Raw genomic sequence first — 21,669 nt, forward strand, 5'->3', positions numbered from 1 at the left:
CCGCGGTGCTCAGGATGCCGCCATCTTGCTTCCGGGTGACGTCACCGAGAGGAGCGGAAGTCGATCCCGAGTTGGGGGACTTGAGGGCGGCCATGTTGGTGAGGGCGCCGGCGGGTTGCTCGGGCTGCCGCCATCTTAGTTAAGGGTAACTCTAGGGTCCTGAAGGAGGTGACGTCGACGAGGAGAAGCGGAAGTCGAACCCAGGTCCGGGCTTCTTGTAGGAGTAATAATAATAATAATGTTGGTGTTTGTTAACTGCTTACTATGTGCCAAGCACTGTTCTAAGCGCTGGGGGAGATACAAGGTGGCCAGGTGGTCCCACGTGGCTCTCCCAGTCTTAACGCCCATTTTACAGATGAGGTCACTGAGGCACAGAGAAGTTGATTGACTTGCCCAAAGTCGCACAGCTGACAAGCGACGGAGCCGGGATTAATAATGTTGGTATTTGTTAAGCGCTTACTATGTGCGGAACACTGTTCCAAGCGCTGGGGTAGGTATGGGGTCATCAGGTTGTCCCACATGGTGCTCACAGTTTTAATCCCCATTTTACAGATGAGGGAACTGAGGCACAGAGAAGTTAAGTGTCTTGCCCACAGTCACACAGCTGACAAGTGGCAGATCCGGGATTCGAACCCATGACCTCTGACTCCAAAGCCCGTGCTCTTTCCTTTGAGCCACGCTGCTTCTCCAAGAACCCATGACTATGGCCTCTGACTCCCAAGCTCGGCCTCTTTCCTCTGAGCCACCATGCTTCTCACGGAGAAGTAAAGTGACTTACTTGTTAAGCGCTTATTATTCATTCAATAGTATTTATTGAGCCCTTACTATGTGCAGAGCACTGTACTAAGTACTTGGAATGTACAATTACTAGGTGCCAAGCACTGTTCTAAGCGCTGGAGGAGATACAAGATGACCAGGTGGTCCCACGTCGGGCTCACAGTCGTAATGCCCATTTTACAGATGAGGTCACTGAGGCACAGAGAAGTTGAGTGACTTGCCCAACGTCACACAGCTGACAAGCAGCGGAGTCGGAATTTGAACCCATGATCTTTGGCTCCCAGCCCGTGCTCTTTCCACTGAGTCACGTTGCTTGTACCCAGGCCCCAAACGACAGTTTTTCTCCAAGTCGGATAGTCGAGGTTTCGATCTTTTCCTCGGGGCAGGAGGGTTCAGTCACCTCGCTGTGAGAATAATAATGTTGGTATTTGTTTAGCGCTTACTATGTGCCGAGCACTGTTCTAAGCGCTGGGGTAGATACAAGGTCATCAGGTTGTCCCACCTAGGGCTCACAGCCTTCAACCCCATTTTCCAGATGAGGTCACTGAGGCCCAGAGAAGTGAAGTGACTTGCCCAAGGTCACACAGCTGACAAGTGGCGGAGCCGGGATTAGAACCTACGACCAAGAGAAGCTCTGGGGGGAGTCGGGGAACCGCGTCCGTTCTTCCGCAGAAGGGGAAGTGCACAGATCCATCTTCGGGGGGCGAGGGAGAAAGGAAAAAGGGGAAATATATGTCATTCATTTATTTAAATTAATGTCTGTCTCCCCTCTAGACTATAAACTCATTGTGGGCAGGGAATGTACCTGTTTCTTATTATAGTGTACTCTCCCAAGCGCCTAATACAGTGCTTTGCACATAGTAAGCATTCAATAAATACGATTGAATGCAGGAATGGATGGGAGTCCAGGGCCTAGGAGTCAGCGGACCTGGGTTCTAATCCCTCTTCCGCCACTTCAATTAAATGAATCAATCGCTGGGCCAGGAGGGCTGGGGAGGGTGGAGAGTGGGCTCATTATGCTGTGCCAGGTTAGAGGAGGAGCAACATGGCCTAGTGGATCGAGCGCGGGGCTGGGAGTCAGAAAAACCTGGATCCTAATCCTAAACCTCTTGTTTGCTGTGTGACGCTGGGCAAGTCACTTCACTTCTCCGTGCCTCATCTGTAAAATGGGATTAAGACTGACCGATAGCCCCATGTGGGACCTGGACTGCGTGGACACGGTAGCTTGTATTCACCCCAGCGTTTAGAACAATGCCTGGCACATGGTAAGCGCTTAACAAATACCTTGGAGGTGGAGCGGGGGAGGAGGAGGCTCCAAACTCGGGATGTGAGCTGTCCCGGGTGCTGGTGTCTCCTCCGCATCACCCACTACGTGCTGTCTGATCAACTGTCGGTCCCCGGCTATCATCTGACTGATTAATCGATGATGCTTAATTTCCCCTCCCTAGTCCACTCCCCCATTTCTCTTCCCTCCCAACCATCCTCTCCCGCGAGGAGCCTGCGCAGAGTAGCCTCCTCACGTCTGCCAAACGAACTCTCTTCCCCTCTTCAAAGCCCTACTGAGAGCTCACCTCCTCCAGGAGGCCTTCCCAGCCCGAGCCCCCTTTCCTTCTGTTCCTCCTCCCCTCCCCTTCCCCCCTCTCCCGCCCTCTGCTCTTCCCCCTTCCCCTCCCCTCAGCACTGTGATTATTTGTCTACCCCAGCGCTTAGAACAGTGCTCTGCACAGAGTAAGCGCTTAACAAATACCAACATTATTATTATTATTGTACATAGTATTTATCCCCCTATTTATTTTGTTAATGAGGTGTTTCTATTTATCTCTATATAGCATCTCCATGATTGTATTTATCTTGACGAGGTGATCTGGTTTGGTTTGGTTCTGTTTCGCTTTGCTGTCGGTCTCGCCCGTTTAGACCGTGAGCCGGGGGATGATCTCTGTCTGTTGCCGAATTGTACAGTCCAAGCGCTTAGTCCAGTGCTCTGCACATAGTAGGCGCTCAATAAATACTTTTGACTGACTTGAAAGGTAGCAACGGGGCCCGGCTTTGTGACGGCGACGAGCCTGCCCTGACTCCGCCCCAACGCAAGAAAGGAGCCGGCGATGGCAGCAGAGCGGGGGTCTGCGCGGGACAGAGCAGGCGGGCGGCAGAACCGGGCCGGGCCCGAGCCAACCGAGCCGGACTGAGCGAGGCCGAACCGAGCGGAGCCATGGGCGAGGCGCGGCCATCCGACGCTGCCCAGGCCTCGTCCCCCCCGCGGGCCCGGCGGGCCGCCCTCCCCCTGTCCCAGCTGTTGCTGCGGGCCATCGCCGGAGCCCCCGGCCGCAGGGGACTCTCTCTGGCCCGGCTCAGGAAGGAGTTTCAGGACGCCGGCTACAACGTGCGCAGGACGGCGGGCGGCTCCGACTCCCAGGGGGCTCTCCTGAGGATCAACGGCCGGGGGATTTCGGGCACCTACAGGGTCTGCCAGGGCCCGAAGCCCAGCATCACGCTCCAGTCGAGGGACGAGGCCGAGCCGAGGGGCAAAATCGAGGGGCAGGACGGAATCAAGCCGAGGGGCAAGGCCAAGCCGAGGGGCAAGGCCAAGCCGAAGGGCAAGGCCAAGCCCCGGATTCCAAGGGCCCAGCAGAAGGCCGGGGCCCAAGCGAGGGTCGAGGCCAAAAGGAGGAGGACGGCGCCGCGGACCTCGAGGGGTCCCCCGGAGGACCGGATGGCGGGTCGGAAGGGCAGGACCTCGGAGCCGCCGGCCTCGCTCCGCCGGCCCGCGAAGACCCCAAAGGCCCCCGGCCGCCCCAAGGCCAACGGGAAAGGGAGCCCGAGCCACTGCAAAGCCCAGGGCCCGGCCAAGCGGAGGAAGACCCCCGCCCCGGACCCGGGGAGCCTCCCCCGAGGCAAGGAAGCGCGAAGGAGGAGGTCCGCTCCCACCCGCCTCGGCTCCGCCCCAGCCCGGGGAAACTCTACTCGAAAAGGCCCGAAAGGGGCCAGGGTCGGTCATCGCGGTAATTAAAGTCGCTATCCTAGCGGGACAATAAAGCTGGGTGACCTTCCCGGCAACGGCTCCCTTCATCCAGGCATTCAATCGTTTTTATTGAGGGCTGACTGGGTGCAGAGCACCGTACTAAGCTCATGGGAGACTATGATGCAAGAAGAGACTCATCCCCTTCCCACAACGAGCTTAGAGTCTAGAGTAAAACTTTCTTTCTAGGTGACGCTTTTATTAGCAGCGGGGTTATAGTGGAAAGAGCACGGCTTGGGAATCAGAGGTGGTGGGTTCTAATCCCGGCCCCGCCACTGATCAGCTCTGTGACTTGAGGCAAGTCGCTTGGCTCTTCCGTTACCGTTGTTAAGGTCTCTATCCATCTAGCTGCCGGTCTGCCTCTTCCACGTTTTCCCTGGACTTTTCCTAGCATTAGGTCATCTCCAGAGAATCCGTCCTCCTGATTATGTGTCTAAAATATGCTAATCTAAGGGATGCAAAAGGGAGGGAAAATATATTGGATGGGTGGATCCTGATTATGTGTCTAAAATATGCAAATCCAAGGGATGCAAAAGGGAGGGAAAATATATTGGATGGATGGATGGATGGATGGATGGATGGATGGATGGATGAATCAATAAATGAATCTGGCGGAGCTCTGTTCTATAACATAGACCTAACTGTGAGTTTCCTCGGAGGGGATGCGGGCCACAGAAACGAGCAAGCAAAAGCCGCTTGCAGCTCCGAGCTGTGTCCGCTGGAGAGCTCCCTAACACCGCGATAATCGAAATGCACCCTGAGCAGCGAGGCGAAAGAATCCAAGGACCCCCTCCTCCATCCTCCCCTCTCCCGGCTCAGGGGGGGCGAAAGGGACCCCGCCGGTTGGGGTTGGGGTGAAGGACGAGTTATAGTATCTTCCAAAAGCGGCCCCGCCCTCCCGCAGCCTGTCCCGCACGACTCCCTTCTCCAAAGAAGCTCGTCCCCACTTTCCTCTAACCCCTCCATCCTCCCCTTTCCTCTCCCACCTCTCTTCCTTCCCCTTTCCCTACCTTCCCCTCCCCTCACTCTCCACTCCTATCATGAGAGATTCATAAATCGATCGCTTTTTGATTTTATGGTATCTGTTAAGCGCTTACTGTGTGCCAGGAACTGTACAAAGCGCTGCGGTAGATACGAACGGATCCGGTTGGACCCATGGGGCTCAGTGTTAATCCCCATTTTACAGATGAGGTAACTGAAGGCACTGAGAAGTGATGTGACTTGCCCAGGGTCACCCAGATTGCGTCTGCCCTTGTTCCGATTACCCACTGTATCCTGCGAGGACGAGGGAAAAGGTTAGGGTAAGGTAAAGAAGTCAAAAAGGTGATTTATTTTGCAACCCCACCCAATGGGAGTTCCTACCACAGGGATGAGTGGCGATATCCGGAAGGTTTGGAAGCGAGCGGCTCGTTGGTCTAGGGGTATGATTCTCGCTTCGGGTGCGAGAGGTCCCGGGTTCAAATCCCGGACGAGCCCAAATTTTGCTTACTTTTTCTCCGCGGCCTGTGCTTCTGCTCTCGTCGCCAAGAAGAGGCGGAGGGGAGTGGAAAGCTGCGAAGAGGAGAATAATTGTAGTTGTGGTTGAGCCTTTATTATGCTAGATGGCAGATAATCGAGGATAAAAAGTGCAAGCAAAGTCCGGGACCTCTGCAAGGGGATCACCCCCTACCCCCTAAGGAAGAGCCCGTGTCTGCAGGGGAGATTGACGATTCTGTTTAAAGTATCCGGATAATTAGTCTCAGTTCTACACTTGGTTCGTGAAGACCTCGAATGGCAGGGTCACACTGTCCAGTAAAGAGTGGCGTGGTTTAACGGGGTGGGCTCGAAGAAGTATTCCAGACCCCGACGGGGTGGATAACATGGGAACGGTGGGAATTTGGAGGGGTTTCTCAGACGGGGCTCACAGAGCCCCTTCCCACTCCAGCTGGGGTATCTACGTCCCCCTGGGTCCTTCGCTGGCCAAGAGGGGAGGGAATTAGGTGGACGGGGTTGTGGGGGAGAGTTGGGGGGAAGAGTTTGAAACTTTCAATCAGGACTCCCTCCACTTCCGGGAGAGTTTTACAACTTCGAACAGGAATTGTTTGAATCAATATCTTCATCGGAGCGGGTGTGTCCCACTTAGGGCAGCTCCTACTGAATCCCATATGCTGCTTAGCAGACGAAGTGCCCGGCGGCGCCGTGGCTTAGTTGGTTAAAGCGCCTGTCTAGTAAACAGGAGATCCTGGGTTCGAATCCCAGCGGTGCCTCAACTTCTTGCCCTACCTCGTTTTTCCTTCTCATTTAGTTCTTCCTCCCTACCTCGGTACAGGTGTATCCCTAAATCCCTAACCGGTCACGGGGTTGACCCGTGACTGGGGCGTTCCTTGAAGAGGAGAATTAAAAGGGTCCCTGGCTGATTAACACGCTCCACTTTGAGCTCCAGTGCGGGGGGCATTCCTTCCCCCCGACGGTTCCTTACGGGAGCCTCGTTTACTTCATGACTGCAACATGCGACTTTTATTCACCAGCATGAAGAATTCGAGCGCTGCGTGGTGGTCGGACTTATTGCCGTGCTCAGGTTCTTGCCCCGACCCTCCCACGCTCAGTGACCCCCAGGACACCCCCCATCCCCCTCCGCCCCGCGGCCAGGCCCTTTCCCCAGATCTGCCCCGTTCCCTCGTTGAGGCCCCCGCCGGGGAGAAGATCAGATAGAAGATGCTGGAAAGGAGGCCAAGATGATTGTTTGGATCCCAGGAGTTGCCCCAGATGAAAAAGTCTTTCTCAAATCATGGCATAATGGATACAGCACGGGCCTGGGGGTCAGAAGATAATCGCTTCTTCATCCCGCCTCTTCCGCCACTTGTCTGCTGTGTGGCCTTGGGTAAGTCACTTTACTTTTTTGTGAGAAGCATTGTGGCTCAGGGGAAAGCGCACGGGCTTGGGAGTCAGAGGTCATGGGTTCTAATACTGGCTCCTCCGCTTATCAGCTGTGTGACTTTGGGCAAGTCCGTTAACTTCTGTGGGCCTCAGTTGCCTCATCTGTAAAATGGGGATTAAGACTGTGAGCCCCACGTGGGACAACCTGATCACCTTGTATCCCCCGCCCCCCCCCAGCGCTTAGAACAGTGCTTTGCGCATAGTAAGCGCTTAACAAATACCATTATTATTATTCTCTGTGCCTCAGCTATCTCATCTATAGGATGGGGATTGAGATTCTGAGCCCCATAGGGGACAGGAACTGTGTCCGACCCTATCTGTTTGTATCCATACCAGTGCTTAGTACAGTGCCTGGCACCTAGTAATCGCTTAACAAATGCCACAATTATTATTATCAATTTGGAAAGTGGAGGCAGGGGAGGCTGGATTTTCCGCCGCGCACGCGCAGTAGCCCAAAGAGCATCCTCGCCCCGTCTAGCAGTGTATTGGACGGGTTCTCTTTTTCTTTTGCAAAGGTCCTGGGCCCTTTTGGCACTTGTTTCTTCATCTTAACTCGCTCGTATGTCACCACCCTTCCTCCCTCCCCCTTCTCAACAACTCCTCCGGTTAGAAGGTGGAGGAGATGGGAGCAGGACGAGCGACGGTTACAGAGGAAGGGAGAATGGCAGGCTGCCCCGTAGCTTGCTGGGAGTTGTAGGCCTCGCGCGCACTGCCCGCCGGGAATTGTAGTTTCCACTCCTCTCGTCCCGAAGAGCTTGGGGTGGGCTCACCCCAAGACTGGCCCTCAGGTGCCTGGAGGCATGAGAGCTGTGCCAGGGTAAGGGAAAACCCTCTGGACCTGATCCCGTGAGATAAACTAAAAGCCCCAGCAAGGTTTGTTTGAGCCAAGGGAGTAAGAAGGAACAGCGTTCTAATCCCAGCTCCACCACTTGTCTGCTGTGCGACCTTGGGCAACTCACAGCTTCTCTGTGCCTGTCACCTCATCTGTAAAATGGGGTTAATGACTGTGGGAGACAGTGTGCCCAATTTGATTAGCTTGTATTAGCCTTTTTGAGAGCACATCTCCTCCAGGAGGCCTTCCCTAAGCCCGCCCCCACTCCCTTCGCGTCACCCTGACTCGCTCCCTTTGTTCATCCCCCATCCCAGCCCCACAACACTTATGTACATATGTCATCTACTTCTATTAATGACTCTCTCCCCTCTCTCCCACCCAACCTCACCCCACCAAGACTGTAAATTCGTTATGGGCAGGGAATGTGTATGCTTATTGTTGTACTCGCCGAAGCGCTTAGTGCAGTGCTCTGCAGAGTAAGCACTCAAATACAATTGAATGACTAAATCCTAGCGTTTAGCTCATAAATTCCATTAAAACAGGGGGAGGGGAGGGCCTGAGCTGATAAAAACTTTACTGCTCCATCAAGGGGTGAGATAGCAGGGAAGATCAGGAGCCTAGGGTCTGGGCATTGGACAACTTCCAGGGGTCCCCTTTCTTCTCTCCTTTTGGCGAGAGTAGCACAAAGGCTCTCCTCCCTCTCTCCATTGCCTTTCTTCGTTGGAGAGCAGCCCCTCCAGTTTCCTGCTACCAACTTTTTATCAATTCTATCCCGGGGGCCCAGAAGGAGTCCTAGCCCTAGGCTTTTCCAAAGGCTCCCATCCATTTCCTCAGGTTCATACATAGGTCACCTGTGGCCAGATATCCACACTGCTCCCCTGCCCTGTTCCTGATGGTTGGGCCCTGAAGGGGAAGTGGTAATGGGAACTGGAATTCTCCTTTGGCAGTCGACCACAGGGGCCAGGTGGACAGGAGTGATGGCTTCCATGTCTGGGTGTGCAGGGCTCCCAGCCTTGTCTATCCTAACTTCCAGAGTGTTAGGGTTGAAAGGATCCAAAGTGGTGGCTCTATGGTCCACTAGCTCTACTCTACTGCAGGTTCCCAAGTACTTATTGCAGTGCTCCACACATAGTAAATACCATTGCCTGATTGAAATCCAGACCCTGCTGGTAGCCTTAAAAACCCAGCCCCCTTTTCACATCTTCTCATAATGAAAAATCGTCACCTATCCTTTCCTCTCCCATTCTAATCAGTGGTATTTATTGGGAGCTTATTGTGTGCAGAACATTGTATTAAGTGCTTGGGAGACTACAAGACAACAGAATAGGTAGACACATTTCCTGCTCTCAATAAGCTGACAGTCTACTTGTCCTGCCTGGGCAGAAAGGGAAATGACTTGGTCCTACATATTAAGTGGAGAACACAGACCCTTAGGTATGTCACCTGTAAGGTGGTGCTCTATGGAGGGGGAGATGGATAACAAAACACAGACTCCGGTTAAGAAAACAGAACAATTAGTGACTCACTCAGCAAAAACCACAGTCACTACCACACACACCAACCCCCGGAAGCCCGGCAGCTCCTTGGCATTCCTGAGGCTCTTTCCCAAAGTCCCAGCCCATGAGCCCCGTGGCCCCTTCAGCAGCTGGCACTCGAGTTCTCGTCTCACGGGAGGGATCCTGGCGTCCCCGGTATCCTGGCACCTTTGGACGGGGCAGCAGAAGTCAAAAGACAACCTTGATGGTCTAGAATGTGGCTCCTCCCCACAGAGGGGACCCTGATCTTTTGCTAGAACGCCCTGTGTTGGGACAGCTCTTTCACTAGCCAGAATCCCCAACTCCCACTGGGCACGGCAGCTCCTGAGACCTCTGGAAGCAGGAAAGGGCCACAGAGGCCTAAGGGTAGCGACATCAATACTGACGGAATGGCAATGGAGATGAAGAGACTAATGCGGGAAACAGGACTGTGGGGGATGGACAGGACCTGAGACACATGGGGGAAACAGCAAAAGCCAACAGAGGGCCTGAGGCGGGGCACAGAAGGTTAAACTCCAGTCGGAGAAAGCCTTAGACCAGAGGATGAGAATACTTTTTCTGTTCTAGCAGGTCTTTATCCAACACCCTGTCAGGGGGCAGTGAGCAGTTATTACTAAGGAAAGACCTCACTGTGAAGCAGTGAAAATTCCTTTTCTCTTCTTCCTAGACTGCAAATCTCCATGTGGGACATGAGCCGAGCCTGACCCGATGAACTCATCTTACCTCAGAGCTCAGCAGGTTTCTAGGCACAAGGTAAGCAAATCCCTGTTCTCCCTTCCCCTTAAACTTTGAGCCCCATGTGGAGCAAGGACTGCGCCTGACCTAATTATCTTGCCTCTACCCCAGTGCTTAGTACAGTGCTTGGCACATAGCAAGCGCTTAAATACCACAATTATTATTAATAATAAATACCATCGTTATGATGACAATGCCAACAAAGGAGACAAATCATCACAGTAACGGCAACATTTTCCCCCACTGCACTCCAGCTCTGCCCGAGTGAATTCCTTGTGGTTGTCCCCTGCTAGTCACCTGAGAGCCTGGGAGCTGCTGACAACTCTGCTCCCCCCACCCCCCAATCAGAGTGCCTTTCCGACCCCCCATTTAGCCATCCCCTGCGCCGCTCCTTCAAAGCCGGAGCGCTTCACTGCACAGCTTTCTGGGAGCTTGGTCACGGCCCCTTCGACCCTCTCGCCCAGCCAACGGAGCCCTGGCACCCCATCTACATTGGTTTCCTTGACCCCTCCCATTGGACTGTAAGATCTTCCTGGGCAGGGATCCTGTCATGGGTGAACCCCTAGCCCCCACCCCGGCGCCTAGCCCAGTGTCCCGCACCCAGTAGGCTCGATGAATATCGTTGACGATGAGGACCGTCACACCCGAAATCAAAGGGGCCCGGAAGCCAGGAGTCCCGGCTCAGGGATGATGGTTCAGGCCCCTCCCCTCCCCCCCGCCCCCGCTGGCTCTTCTTCCCCCCACCTCCAGGGTGGGGCCGGGGCTCACGTTCCCAAAGAGGAGAGGGGAAGGACTGGTCCCTGCAGGCCTCCAGGAAGCCAGTCCTGGAAGGCCAGGGGGCCGGGGCCCAGGCCGGTTCCCTGGGCAGATGTGGCCGGGGGGGACGGCGGGAAGGCGGTCCCCAGGGGCGGGGGGGCTCGCGGGCTCTGTCCCTGGTGGGTCAGGAGGTGCCTGTCCAGGTGGTGCTTGCGGCCAAAGCCCTTTTGGCACTGGGGGCAGTGGAAGGGCTTCTCGCCGGTGTGAGTCAGCCAGTGGCGCACAAGGTGATGGCGCCGGCCAAAGCTCTTGCCGCACTCCCCACAGATGTGGGAGCGCTCCACGGGTGGGGCACGCCGCCGCCTCACCTTGCCAGGCCCCTCCCCAACCTGGCGCGGCTTGGCTGGCTTGCCCTCCTGGCCCTCGGGCCCGGGCCGGGCCCTCCCCACTCCCGGGGGCCGGGCCCACCCGTCTACCAAGGCCCGGGCCTGCCCCGGGGCCCGGCCGGGGATCTCGCCCTCGGCGTGGGCCCGCTGGTGACTGGCCAGGTGGGCGGGGCAGCGGAAGACCTTGCCGCAGTCGGGGCAGCGGCTGGGCTTCTCACGCAGGTGGGTCTTCTGGTGGCGCACCAGGTGATGCCTCCTGCCGAAGCTCTTCTGGCACTTGGGGCAGCGGTAGGGCCGCTCGCCAGTGTGGGTCTGGAGGTGCCGGGCCAGGTGGGAGCCCCACACGAAGCTCTTCCCGCACTGGGGGCACAGGTGCGACCGCATCAGGGAATCCAGCTCCCCCCGGCACAACAGGCCGGGGAAGCCGCCGGCCCGCAGGGCGGTCAACTCCAGCCTCCGGGCCCCGGGGCTCCCCGGCCCGTCCGGCCAGGGCCCGCCCGGCTCAGGGCTCCAGGGGTGGGCTTCCTCTGGCCCGTCGGCTGGCAGGCCGGCCGGCTCCGGCTCCGGCACTGGCACCACTCCGTCGGGCTCGCTACCGTCTCCTGTGGCGGGGGGTGAGGGAGAACTGTGAGGGTGAAAGGGTACTCTGGGGTCAGGGGAGCCGCTCGTAGGTGAGGCCGGAACTAGCCCTGCCCCGGCCCCTCCCCACAACTCCCACCGGGGCTGGAAAACCAGAGAGGGGCAGGATCGCGGTGGTGGGGATCGAGGGGAGGAGGGGTTCCCCACTGGGCCAGCAATGGGACGCTGTCCTCACCTGGGTAGGTGACTCTGAGAATCTCTGAGTCCTGGGAGTCCGGCATCCACTGGTCTTCCCCTCCTTCCACCTGGGAGAAGCCATCCAGTTTGGGAATTGGGAACCCTGTCCCGGAGGAGAGGAGAAGGAAGCTTTAAGAAGAGCGGGGCTCATCGCTGCACGGTGAGGGAGAGGCAGGTGCGGCTAAGATCGTGAACCTGAAAATGTCCGCCTGCTGGATGGTGTTGACCGTCCCGCCCTCAGCTCCTCCCTCCCCATCCCCACTCCCCAGGCTTGCCTGGGAGTACAGGGGAGTCTCTGGCTGGCTCTTGTCGCCTTGCTAACTGTTGTAGAGTCCTCTCCCAGGTGCTTTGAATGGTGCTAAGCACACAGTACATGCTCACTAAATACGGCTGACTGCAACAACCACGCCCACACGCCCCCAAATCGCCAAACCTCCCCTTCACCCTCAGAAATGGAGGGGACCCCCCCGGCCCTGCCATGTCACAGGGGCTCGGAGGGGGTAGTCTGCCAGGAGGCCGTTTGCCAGCCGCCCCCCAAGGCCCAAGCCCTTACTCAGAGACACCACAATCCCACAGTTCTCCTGCATGACGTATTCGCCGTAAAAGTCCGTCTGCCCAGGGTCCAGACTACCCCACTCTTCCTGGGAGAAACACAGGGACACGTCCTTGATGGTCACCAGGCCCTGAAACGAGACGAGACTCGACCCCTTCAGCGCTCGGTCACCCCCATCCTGGAGCAGTACATGGGGAGACTGGGGCTGGGTGAGGGGTGAGAAGCGGAGAGTGTGGGGGTGGTGGGCTGGGCCGGGGGCGGGAGGAGACCTAGGAAGGAAAACTCCACCAACATAAACGGTCAGAGAGAACTACCTGGAAACCCGTTACCTAATAAAAGGCGTGACAAACTCACTTAGGGGCCGGGCGGGGCTGGCTTGGATAAAGCTACTGATAGCTAATAAATGGTCTGCTTCTTTATTATGGGAAGCAGCATGGGAGGATTTAGGGGAAGCACTATGGCCTAGTGGATAGAGCCTGGGCCCGGGAGTCAGAAGGTTACAGGTTCTAATCCTGACTCCACCATTTGTCTGCTCGGTGACCTTGGGCAAGTCGCTTCACTTCTCTGGGCCTCAGTTCCCTCACCTGGAAAAGGGGGATTGAGACTGTGAGCCCCATGTGGGACAGGGACTGTATCTTGTATTCATTCCAGTGCTCAATATAGTACGTGGCACTTAGTAACCACTTAAAAATACCCTCATTAAATACCATTATTAGCAACTGAGGCCATCACTCTGCTGTCAGATAAAGGGAAATGACATGTCACTTCATCACTCCAATGTCACTCCACTTATCTAACCAGATGGGCACACAACTGCCCCACGCACACCCACAGGTACACAAATTCTCCCCATGATCATCCTAATACCAGCAGAAGGTAAGCATGCCTTCCGCAAACACCCTCTCAAACACACAGGGACATGACCGCTACACAATCACTCTCACCCAAACGGAGAGGGGTACCCACACTTCTGCCAAACATTCTCATGGACACTCATCTCCACCATTTTCCCTCTGAGGAGCAGCAGCAGGGACAAGGGGAGGAAGTGGAAGGGGCGAAGACTACCAGGGGCGGGGGGAAGGGGTTTACTGAGCGGAATCTGCTGCAGCCCTCCGTTCCTGCACCTCCAGCCCCCACCGGCTCTAAAGCTAACAAAGACTGCCCACTGTGGCTCAGCCGAAAGGGCTCTCCTAGACTCAACACCCCTTTGCGGCCCCTTCCCCCACCTGTCCTCTCCTGATTCAGTTCCCCTAGGCCCTCGGGGAGCCGGCAGCCGGGCAAGACCACCCCGAGAAGCCCAGGCTGTAGCTGGAGTCCGCATGAAAGGCTGCCCTCGGTGGTTTGGGATGAACCTGTGGGAAGACAAGGGGGCGGCGGGGAGGGGCCAGGCTCCCCAAGGGAGCTGTGATCTACCTTTCATTCATTCATTCAACTGTATTTACTCAGCGCTTACTGTGTGCAGAGCACTGTACTAAGCACTTTGGAGAGTCCAACAGAACAATACACAGACACATCCCCTGCCCACACGAGCTTTCCATCTAGAGGACAAGCTTCCGGTCCAGCTTACCTGCGATCCGGCGGCCAGGAGCGCGGCGGCCATCTCCCGCTCGGTGCTGCTCCCGTCCTGCGGGGAGGCAGGGACTCGGGGAGCAGACGGGGCTGAGGGGGGACAGAGGAGGCGTTAGCAGCAGCTGACGGGAGGGAGGAGTGGGGGAGGGGGGTGGGCATTCACAACTGCTCTCTATTCTCCCATCAGGGACTCCCGATCCAGGGGTCAGGCCCCGCCCTGCTGCATCCCCCAGTGTTTGGGGGGAGGGGTCGGTGGTTCCCTGTCAACCAAATTTGTAGACACATTCCCTGCCCACAAGGGCCTTATAGTCTAGAAGCTTTAAGAGGAAATCCTTGGGACTCTGTGGCCACATGAGCCACCCTGAAGTAGCTTTGGGCCGCTCCCAAGGGCTGGGAGATGACTAGGCCAACGGGGGGAGAAGAATTTGGAGGGGTTTTGTGTGGATGTGGACCGTCAAGGCCTGTTCAATCAGAGAATCATGTGTTTCCTCCCATACCACATGGCAGCCTCTCACCCCTCTCCTGGGTGGGTGACGGGGGCGGTTCTTCCTCAGGATCCCAGCCCGGTGTGTCCGGGGAGCCGATGTCCCGACTTGGGGTCTCTGGACTCGGTGGCTCCTCCTCCTCCTCTTCTTCCTCCTCTTCTTCCTCTTCCTCCTCCTCCTGGTCCAGGGACTCCGACCTGTCCAGCTGGATGGTCAGGGGCTCCCGCGGTGTGTGGCCAAGGGCGGAGGTCTGCTCCGAGAGTACTTCTTGGCCACGTACGCACACTGTCACCTGGGAACAAGGCAGCGCACCTGTCACCCCCCAGCCCCTGGGAAGTCTCAAAGGGAGACCCGAAGCTGCTGGAGGGGGGCGGGGGGAGTCCGTTCAAGGTCACTTCAACTCCCCCAAAAGGCGTCTGGGCAGCGGGGTCCAGTGTCTCGCATTGTCAGATGCCCCCAGCCACCACTTTCAGGAATTGTGGGGGCCGGGGGCTGCTGTGAGGACTGGGAAACAGGCTGGTGAGGGGTCCCCAAAGGGAAGGCCTCCAACAGGGCCAGGAGCAGCAGGGATTCAGGAACCCCTGGTTCTGGACTAATGTAAATGCTCACCCCCCACTGTGGGGTAGGCCTGAGGTATTGAAAAGCCCAGGTTTCCAAATACGGAGCTCTCAAGTCTGCCGGGCCTGAGGAGGGAGGTGACTGTAATAATAACAATAATAAATAATAACTGTGGTATTTGTTAAGCACTTATTATATGCCAGGCACTGTACTAAGCACTGGGGGTAGATACAAGCAAATTATGTTGTACATGTCCCATGGGGCACCCAGTCTCAATCCCCATTTTCCAGATGAGGTAACTGAGAAAAGTGAAGTGACTTGCCCAAGGTCACACAGCAGACAAGTGGTAGATCCAGGATTAGAACCCATGACCTCCTGACTCCCAGGCCCATGATCTATTCACTCTGCCACGCTGCTTCCCCATTCTATTGTAATGGACAGATGTGCTATTGTCCCATTAGACCATAAGCTCCTTGAGGGATGGGGGCTCTGTCTTTACTTCCACTGGACTCACTCCCATACGTTAGGTGCAGGGTTCCATCCACAGCAGGGACCCAGTAACAATAATAATAATTATGGTATTTGTTAAGCACTTGCTCCGTGCCAAGCACTGTTCAAAGCACTGATAGACACGGGTAATCGGGTTGTTCCAGTTGCATGCTCACCCCCCACCCCACAAGGAACATCTCCCGGAGATTGTCAGCATCCTGGTGAACCCCTGCTCTTCCCCCTTCCGCATCTCAGGGCTCCAATTCCTCCCGGGCTCTGAACTGACCACCCTCTGAGCTCTGCATTCTCTTTTTTTTAATTTTTATGGTATTTAAGCGCTTATTAGCCAAGATGATAATCAGGTTGGACACAGTACCTGTCCCACAAGGGGCTCATAGTCTCAATCCCAGTAAATCCCAGTAGGTGGACCCCAGATGTGCGTCTGGGGGAGGGGGAAGCCGACACCCTCCCCCTCATAAAACGAGAAAGCAATGGGTGACAACGGTTTCCACCTAAGGTCCCTCAAACACAGGAAAAAGGACCCCAAGGTGGCTGCTACCATCTGAGGAGAATCAGCGTAGCCTAGTAGATACAGCCCGGGTCTGAGAGTCAGAGGACCTGTGTTCTAAACCCAGCTCCATCACTTGTCTTTGTGACCTTGGGGAAGTCATTTCCCATCTCTATGTCTCAGTTCCCTCATCTGTAAAATGGGGATTGAGACTGTGAGCACCTCGTGAGACAGGGACTGTGTCCAACCCGATTATCATCTTGGCTTTTAGCACAGTGCCTGGCACCTAGTGACAAATGCCATAAAAATAAAATAAAAGAGGCCGCAGAGCTCAGGGAGTGGCCAGTTCAGAACCCGAGAGGAACTGTAGCCCTGAGATTCGGGAGGAGGAAGAGCAGGGGTTCACCAGGAAGCTGACAAGCTCAACATCTTCGGGACATGCTGCTTGGAGGGTCGGGGGTGAACACAAGGTTGGGGGTCTGGGCTGAGAGCCCAGGGGAGGAAGAGTCAGAGAGGGCCTTCCCGAAGTTGTGGAACTAGCTACAGTGGTAGAAGCTAATAGGAGCTCTAAGTATTAACTGCTCAACAAAATAAACACTCGCTTGTCCACCGGTCCATTCACCTCTTCTACCTGGAAATTATTTTACATGTTTCCCTTGTTAGTTGTAAGCTCCTTGAAGGCAGGGATCCTGTCTTCTAACTCCACTGGACACTCCCAAGCACTTAGGAGAGTTCTCTGCACACAGTCCACACTCTATCAATACAAATGATTATGACTGACTGGGAAGTAGCGTGGCCTGGTGGATAGGCCCAGGCCTGGGAGTCAGAAGGACCTGGTTTCTAATCCCAGCTCGGCCACTTGTCTGTTGGGTGATCTTGGGCAAGTCACTTCATTTCTCTATGTCTCAGTTCCCTCCCCTGTAAAATGGGGATTAAGACTGTGAGCCCTATGTGGGACAGGGATTGTGTCCAACACAATTCCTTTGTATCTATCCCAGCGCTTAGTACAGTACTTGGCACTTATAAGGGCTTAACAAATACCACAATTATTGTTTTTGTTATTATTAGCTACTCAGACTGCAGGGAGATTCCCTCTGAAAGAAGGGTCCCAGGCCAGAGCTAATAATAATCATAATGATAATAGTAGTATTTCTTAAGAGCTTACTGTGTGCCCTGCACTATACTAAGCACTTGGGTAGATAGAAAGAAATGGGGTTGGACACAATCCCTGTCCCACATGGGGTTCCCGGTCTCAACCCCCATTTTCCAGATGAGGTCACTGAGGCCCAGAGAAGTGAAGCAACTTGCCCAAGGTCACAGAGCAGACAGGTGGTGTACCCTGGATTAGAACCCACAACCTTCTGACGCCCAGGCCCGTGCTCTATCCACTATGCCACGCTGCTAATAAGGGGGTGAATGAAGGGGGGAGGGAGTTGTGTGTGTATATGTGTATGCTCTCGTGTGTCTGGCAATGAATTTAGGTTCATTTAGTGGTTCACATAACTGCTTATTTATGAAACCTGAACGGGGCTCCTGTTAGCAAATAACTCTTATACTTACCCACTTCGTCGTCCTCTCCATAAATTATTTCAGTGCTTGTTTCCCCCACTAGATTGTAAACCCCTTGATGGCGGACTGGGTCTTCTAGCTCCACTGTATTCTACCAAGGGCTTAATCCAGTGCTCTGCATGCTGCAGGTGCTCAGGCAATACTATTGGTTGGCCAGATGACCATAAATGGCCACTGAAACTGCGGTGGGTTTGCCCACTGGTCTGGGACTCCCTCCGCAGCTTGGGCTTCAAAAAATCGGGGGACAGAGAGTCTAGATAAGCCCCAGGTAGTGGGATTTTAGGGACAGGAAGGGGCCGTGGGTGGTTCCCAGAGGGACGCCAGAGAAAGTGGGCAAGATGGGTGCCAGGCTGTGGACCTCAAGACCCAAGATGCCATGGTGGGCTCCCATGACACCCCAGCCCGAGGTGGCATAACCAAAAGAGATGAGGGAGGGGGACAAGAGGAATGCCATCTCTGAAGTGATCGTTGTTTTTGTGTCTTTATCATTTAGTATTATTTTTGTTATGAATCCTTATGAAGCCAGTCCCCTCTCCCCCTTTTTAAGCTTAGATTGTAAGCCCCCCCAAGGGACAGAGACTGTATCTAATTGCCACTGGAGTACTCTTTCCCAGGGCTCAGTATAGGGCCCTGTGCCCAGTAAGTGTTTAATATTCTTACTACTCTCATCTCTTGAAGGATTCCGCAAAACCTTTGAGCCACTTGTCTGACCGCTTGAGGAGCCATCCCGGCCCTCGGCTGTGCCTCTGCCGTGCTCCAGGAGGACAAGGGGTGGGGGAAATGCCAGGCCTCGGGGCACGGGGAGAGTGGCAAGCCCCAGCTGCAGGGCCAGAGGGCAAGACAATATGGGGTGGCACATTCCAGCTGGTCTAGAGGCCCTTTTGTCACTCTTGTGCCAAAGGAGGATGAGCCCATTAGGGTGGATGGAGAGAAAGGAAGAGAAGGAGAGTGTGTATGTATTTGTTTGGGTGTGTGGGTGGGTGGGTGTGTCTGGGAATGGGCTAGGGGTGCTGTGGGTGGCGAAGGATAGAGCCCAGACCTAGGAGTCAGAAGAACCTGGGTTCTGATACTGGCTCTGCCACCTGTCTGCTGTGTAACCTTAAGTGAGTCACTTCACTTCTCTGGGCCTCAGTTATCTCATCTGTAAACTGGGAATTAAGAGTGTGAGCCCCACATGGGACAGGGACTGTGTCCATCCTCATTGACTTGTACCTACTTCAGTGCTTAGCATGTAGTAAGTGCTTAGCAAGGACCATAATTATGATTATGATTATTACATCTGCGTGGGCCAGAACTTTGCTCACCCAATTTTTTTTTTTTAACAAGAGAGAACCCATCCTAGCCTCAGCTGGCGGGGGGGAAAACAGGTCCACGACCTGGAGAAAGCGGGGTGGCCGTTCAAAGCTCCAGTCCTCCCCGCCACCACTACTCCGGAATCCTAAACCCACCCCAGTTCAGCCCCTCCCTCCCCCGCATCACACAGAGCCCCATTCCCCCTTCTCACCCACCGCCTCGGTCTCCTGGTCTCCCTCTGCAGACCCTCCACCAGGGCCACGGCCTCCTCGCCGCTCTCCGGCCGCCGCTCCCGCACCTGAGTCTGGATCTCCCGGGGTAGGACGGTGAGGAACTGCTCCAGCACCAGCAGCTCCAGGATCTGCTCCTTGGTGCGCAGCTCGGGCCGCAGCCAGCGGCGACAGAGCTCCCGGAGCCGGCTGTGGGCCTCCCGCGGGCCGGCCGCCTCCTGGTAGCGGAACCAGCGGAAGCGCTGGCGGAAGCTCTCGGGGCCGGTGTCGTCCTGCCCCCAGACCGAGTCTTCCGCCACCTGGACCGTCAGGGGTCCCTCGTGCTCCCGGGGAGCCCGAGCCGGGGAGCTCGGGGCCGTAGCCATCGTTGGGGTCGGAGGTCAGGGTGGGGGGGGCCTTAAGCCTTGGTCTTTCCTGGGGTCCCTGGGCTGTTGAGCACCTGGAGGAGGAATGGCTGGGGGAGGGGAGAGACGAGATCATGTTATAGAAGGGAAATGCTCAAAGGAGTCCTAAGCTAAGTTGCCCATTGAGGCCCCTTGGGGATGGGGAGGCGAGAGGGCTTAAGGTCTTCAGATCTACATCTCTCCGCTCGCCTCAGGCAGGAATAAATCGGGGCCTAGAGAAGAGCTGGGGGGCAGGAAAACATGGGAACACAGGCCTTACTGAAACAGCGAGAGAGGACCAGGAGAACAGAGCATCTGTCTGGGAGCCAGGGTTGTGGGTGGGAGTGACCCGAAGAGAGAGAGACCTGGTGAACCGAAGCCGGGGGAGACTGAGGCCTAGGGAGACAGAAAGCCAGGGAACCAGGGAAAGAGAGACCCAGAGAGACTGGGACAAGGGAAGCCCAAGACCTGGGAAAAGGGACCAAGGGAGACCGACGACCAGGGACCTAAGGGGCGAGAGACCGGGGTAGACCGAGGCCTGGGGAGCACGAAACCCGGGGACAGAGAAACAGAGACCGACCGATATCCGAGGAGAAGGGGACTGGGGACGGAGAGACCCAAGGAGACCGAGACCCGGGGACAGACAGAGAGACCGAGGCCGGGGGAGTCAGGGTCTGGGGACAGAGAAGACGCAGGGAGGCAGAGATGGAGAAGCACACCGACGACCCACCCCCCCCCCCCGTCCCCGCATCGTCCCCGGGCCGGTCTGTCTCTCCGGCCTGCGGCGGCCCCGACCCCCACTCACCCCGGGGCGGGCCGGGCCCTAGATCAGCGCGCCCCCTCCCCTCCCCACCCCCGGCCCCGGGGCGCCCGGCCAGGCCCGGCCCGGCCCGTCCCGGCGGCCCCGCCCTCCGGACCTGGGGCCCGGGCCCAGCGGAGACACCGGCCCGGCGCCGCCACCGCCAGCACCGGAAATCCCCTCCGCTTCCGGGGACCGGCCGGGGGGAGGGGGAGCGAGGGAGGGGGCCCGGGGGGGCGGGGGACCGGCGGCCCGGGGGGCGGGGCCTCCTCGCCCGTCGCAGGCCCGGGCCTCGCACGACAGGAAGAAGAAGCGGGACCTTGGCAGTGGGGCAGCGCTCGCTATGTGCCGGGCCCCGGACTAAGAAGCAGCCGGGGCTGGACGAGCCTTCCACCTCTCTCTTTTCCTTTCAATAAGAATAATAATCGCACTATTTGTTAATAGTGGGGTGGATCCACAAAACTCCGGTTGGACACGGTCCCCTTGTCCCACGTGGGGCTCACGGACTCCCTCCCCCTTTTCCAGATGAAGGAACTGAGGCCCAGAGGCAGCGAAGGGACTTGCCCCATGTCACACAGCCGACGAGTGGCAGAGACAACTCCATCCCCCTTTTCCAGATGAGGAAACTGAGGCCCAGAGGCAGCGAAGCGACTTGCCGCCCCATGTCACACAAACGATGAGTGGCAGAGCCGACTCCATCCCCCTTTTCCAGACGAGGGAACTGAGGCCCAGAGGCGGCGAAGCGACTTGCCCAATGTCACACAGCCGACAAGTGGTTGAGGCGAGATTAGAATCCATGACTTGGGGACTCGCAGGCCCGTCCTCTAGCCGCTACCCCATACTGCTTCACTACGTAGTTGGTATCTGTTAAACACTTACAGACAGGGTGCTAAACGCTGGGGTAGATCCGAGCTCACCCGGTTGGACCTGGTCCCTGCCCCACGTGGGGCTCCTAGTCAAAAGCCCCATTTTTACAGCGTGGCATAGTGGAGAGAGAACGGGACTGGGCGTCAAAGGGTCATGGGTTCTAATCCTGACCCTGCCATGTGTTTGCTGTGTGACCTTGAGCCAGTCACTTCGTTTCCCTGGGACTCAGTTCCCTCATTTGGAAAATGGAGGTTAAGAGTGTGAGCCCAATGTGGGATAGGGACTGGGTCCAACCTGACTACCTTGTATCTACCCCAGAGCTCAGAACAGTGTTTGGCACATAGTAAGTGCTTAACAAGCACCATAGTTATTGTTATTTCTACAGATGAGGGAACTGAGGCCCAGAGAAATGAAATGACAAGTTCTCACAGCCGGCACGTGACAGAGTCCTCTGCCTCCCAGGCCTGGGCTCTTTCCACAAGACCAGGCTGCTTCTCCCTGAGGGCCTTATTTCCCCTTCTAATGATGGCATTTGTTAATAATAATTATGGTATTTGTTAAGTGCTTACTATGTGCCAAGCACTGTTCTAAGCGCTG

General features: G+C 56.2%; 2 protein-coding genes and 2 non-coding genes across 5 annotated transcripts; 3 read left to right on the forward strand and 1 right to left on the reverse strand.

Annotated features, from left to right (window-relative positions):
* Window positions 1-102: 102 nt before the first annotated feature.
* On the forward strand, window positions 103-3,843 carry LOC103167145 (histone H1.4-like). The gene is made up of 2 exons (XM_029073667.2): window positions 103-204; window positions 2,805-3,843. The coding sequence occupies exon 2, from the start codon at window positions 2,987-2,989 to the stop codon at window positions 3,782-3,784; it is 798 nt and encodes a 265-aa protein (XP_028929500.1). The 5' UTR covers window positions 103-204; window positions 2,805-2,986; the 3' UTR covers window positions 3,785-3,843.
* Window positions 3,844-5,197: 1,354 nt separating this feature from the next.
* Window positions 5,198-5,269, forward strand: TRNAP-CGG. Its single transcript has one exon. It is a non-coding gene; the product is annotated as a tRNA-Pro (tRNA).
* Window positions 5,270-5,965: 696 nt separating this feature from the next.
* Window positions 5,966-6,039, forward strand: TRNAT-AGU. Its single transcript has one exon. It is a non-coding gene; the product is annotated as a tRNA-Thr (tRNA).
* Window positions 6,040-10,529: 4,490 nt separating this feature from the next.
* Window positions 10,530-20,068, reverse strand: ZNF641 (zinc finger protein 641). Of its 2 annotated transcripts, none has more exons than XM_007660448.4 (6): window positions 19,009-20,068; window positions 14,407-14,668; window positions 13,890-13,981; window positions 12,323-12,452; window positions 11,768-11,872; window positions 10,530-11,555 (listed from the first exon to the last, which is right to left on the reverse strand). In XM_007660448.4, the coding sequence occupies exons 1-6, from the start codon at window positions 19,501-19,503 to the stop codon at window positions 10,576-10,578; spliced, it is 2,064 nt and encodes a 687-aa protein (XP_007658638.1). In that variant the 5' UTR covers window positions 19,504-20,068; the 3' UTR covers window positions 10,530-10,575. The 2 variants fall into 2 exon arrangements, with proteins under 2 accessions (XP_007658638.1, XP_028930005.1); XM_029074172.2 differs by having other exon boundaries at window positions 19,005-19,480.
* Window positions 20,069-21,669: the final 1,601 nt, after the last annotated feature.

Source organism: Ornithorhynchus anatinus, chromosome 10, assembly GCF_004115215.2.
Source record: "Ornithorhynchus anatinus isolate Pmale09 chromosome 10, mOrnAna1.pri.v4, whole genome shotgun sequence".
NCBI lineage: Eukaryota > Metazoa > Chordata > Mammalia > Monotremata > Ornithorhynchidae > Ornithorhynchus > Ornithorhynchus anatinus.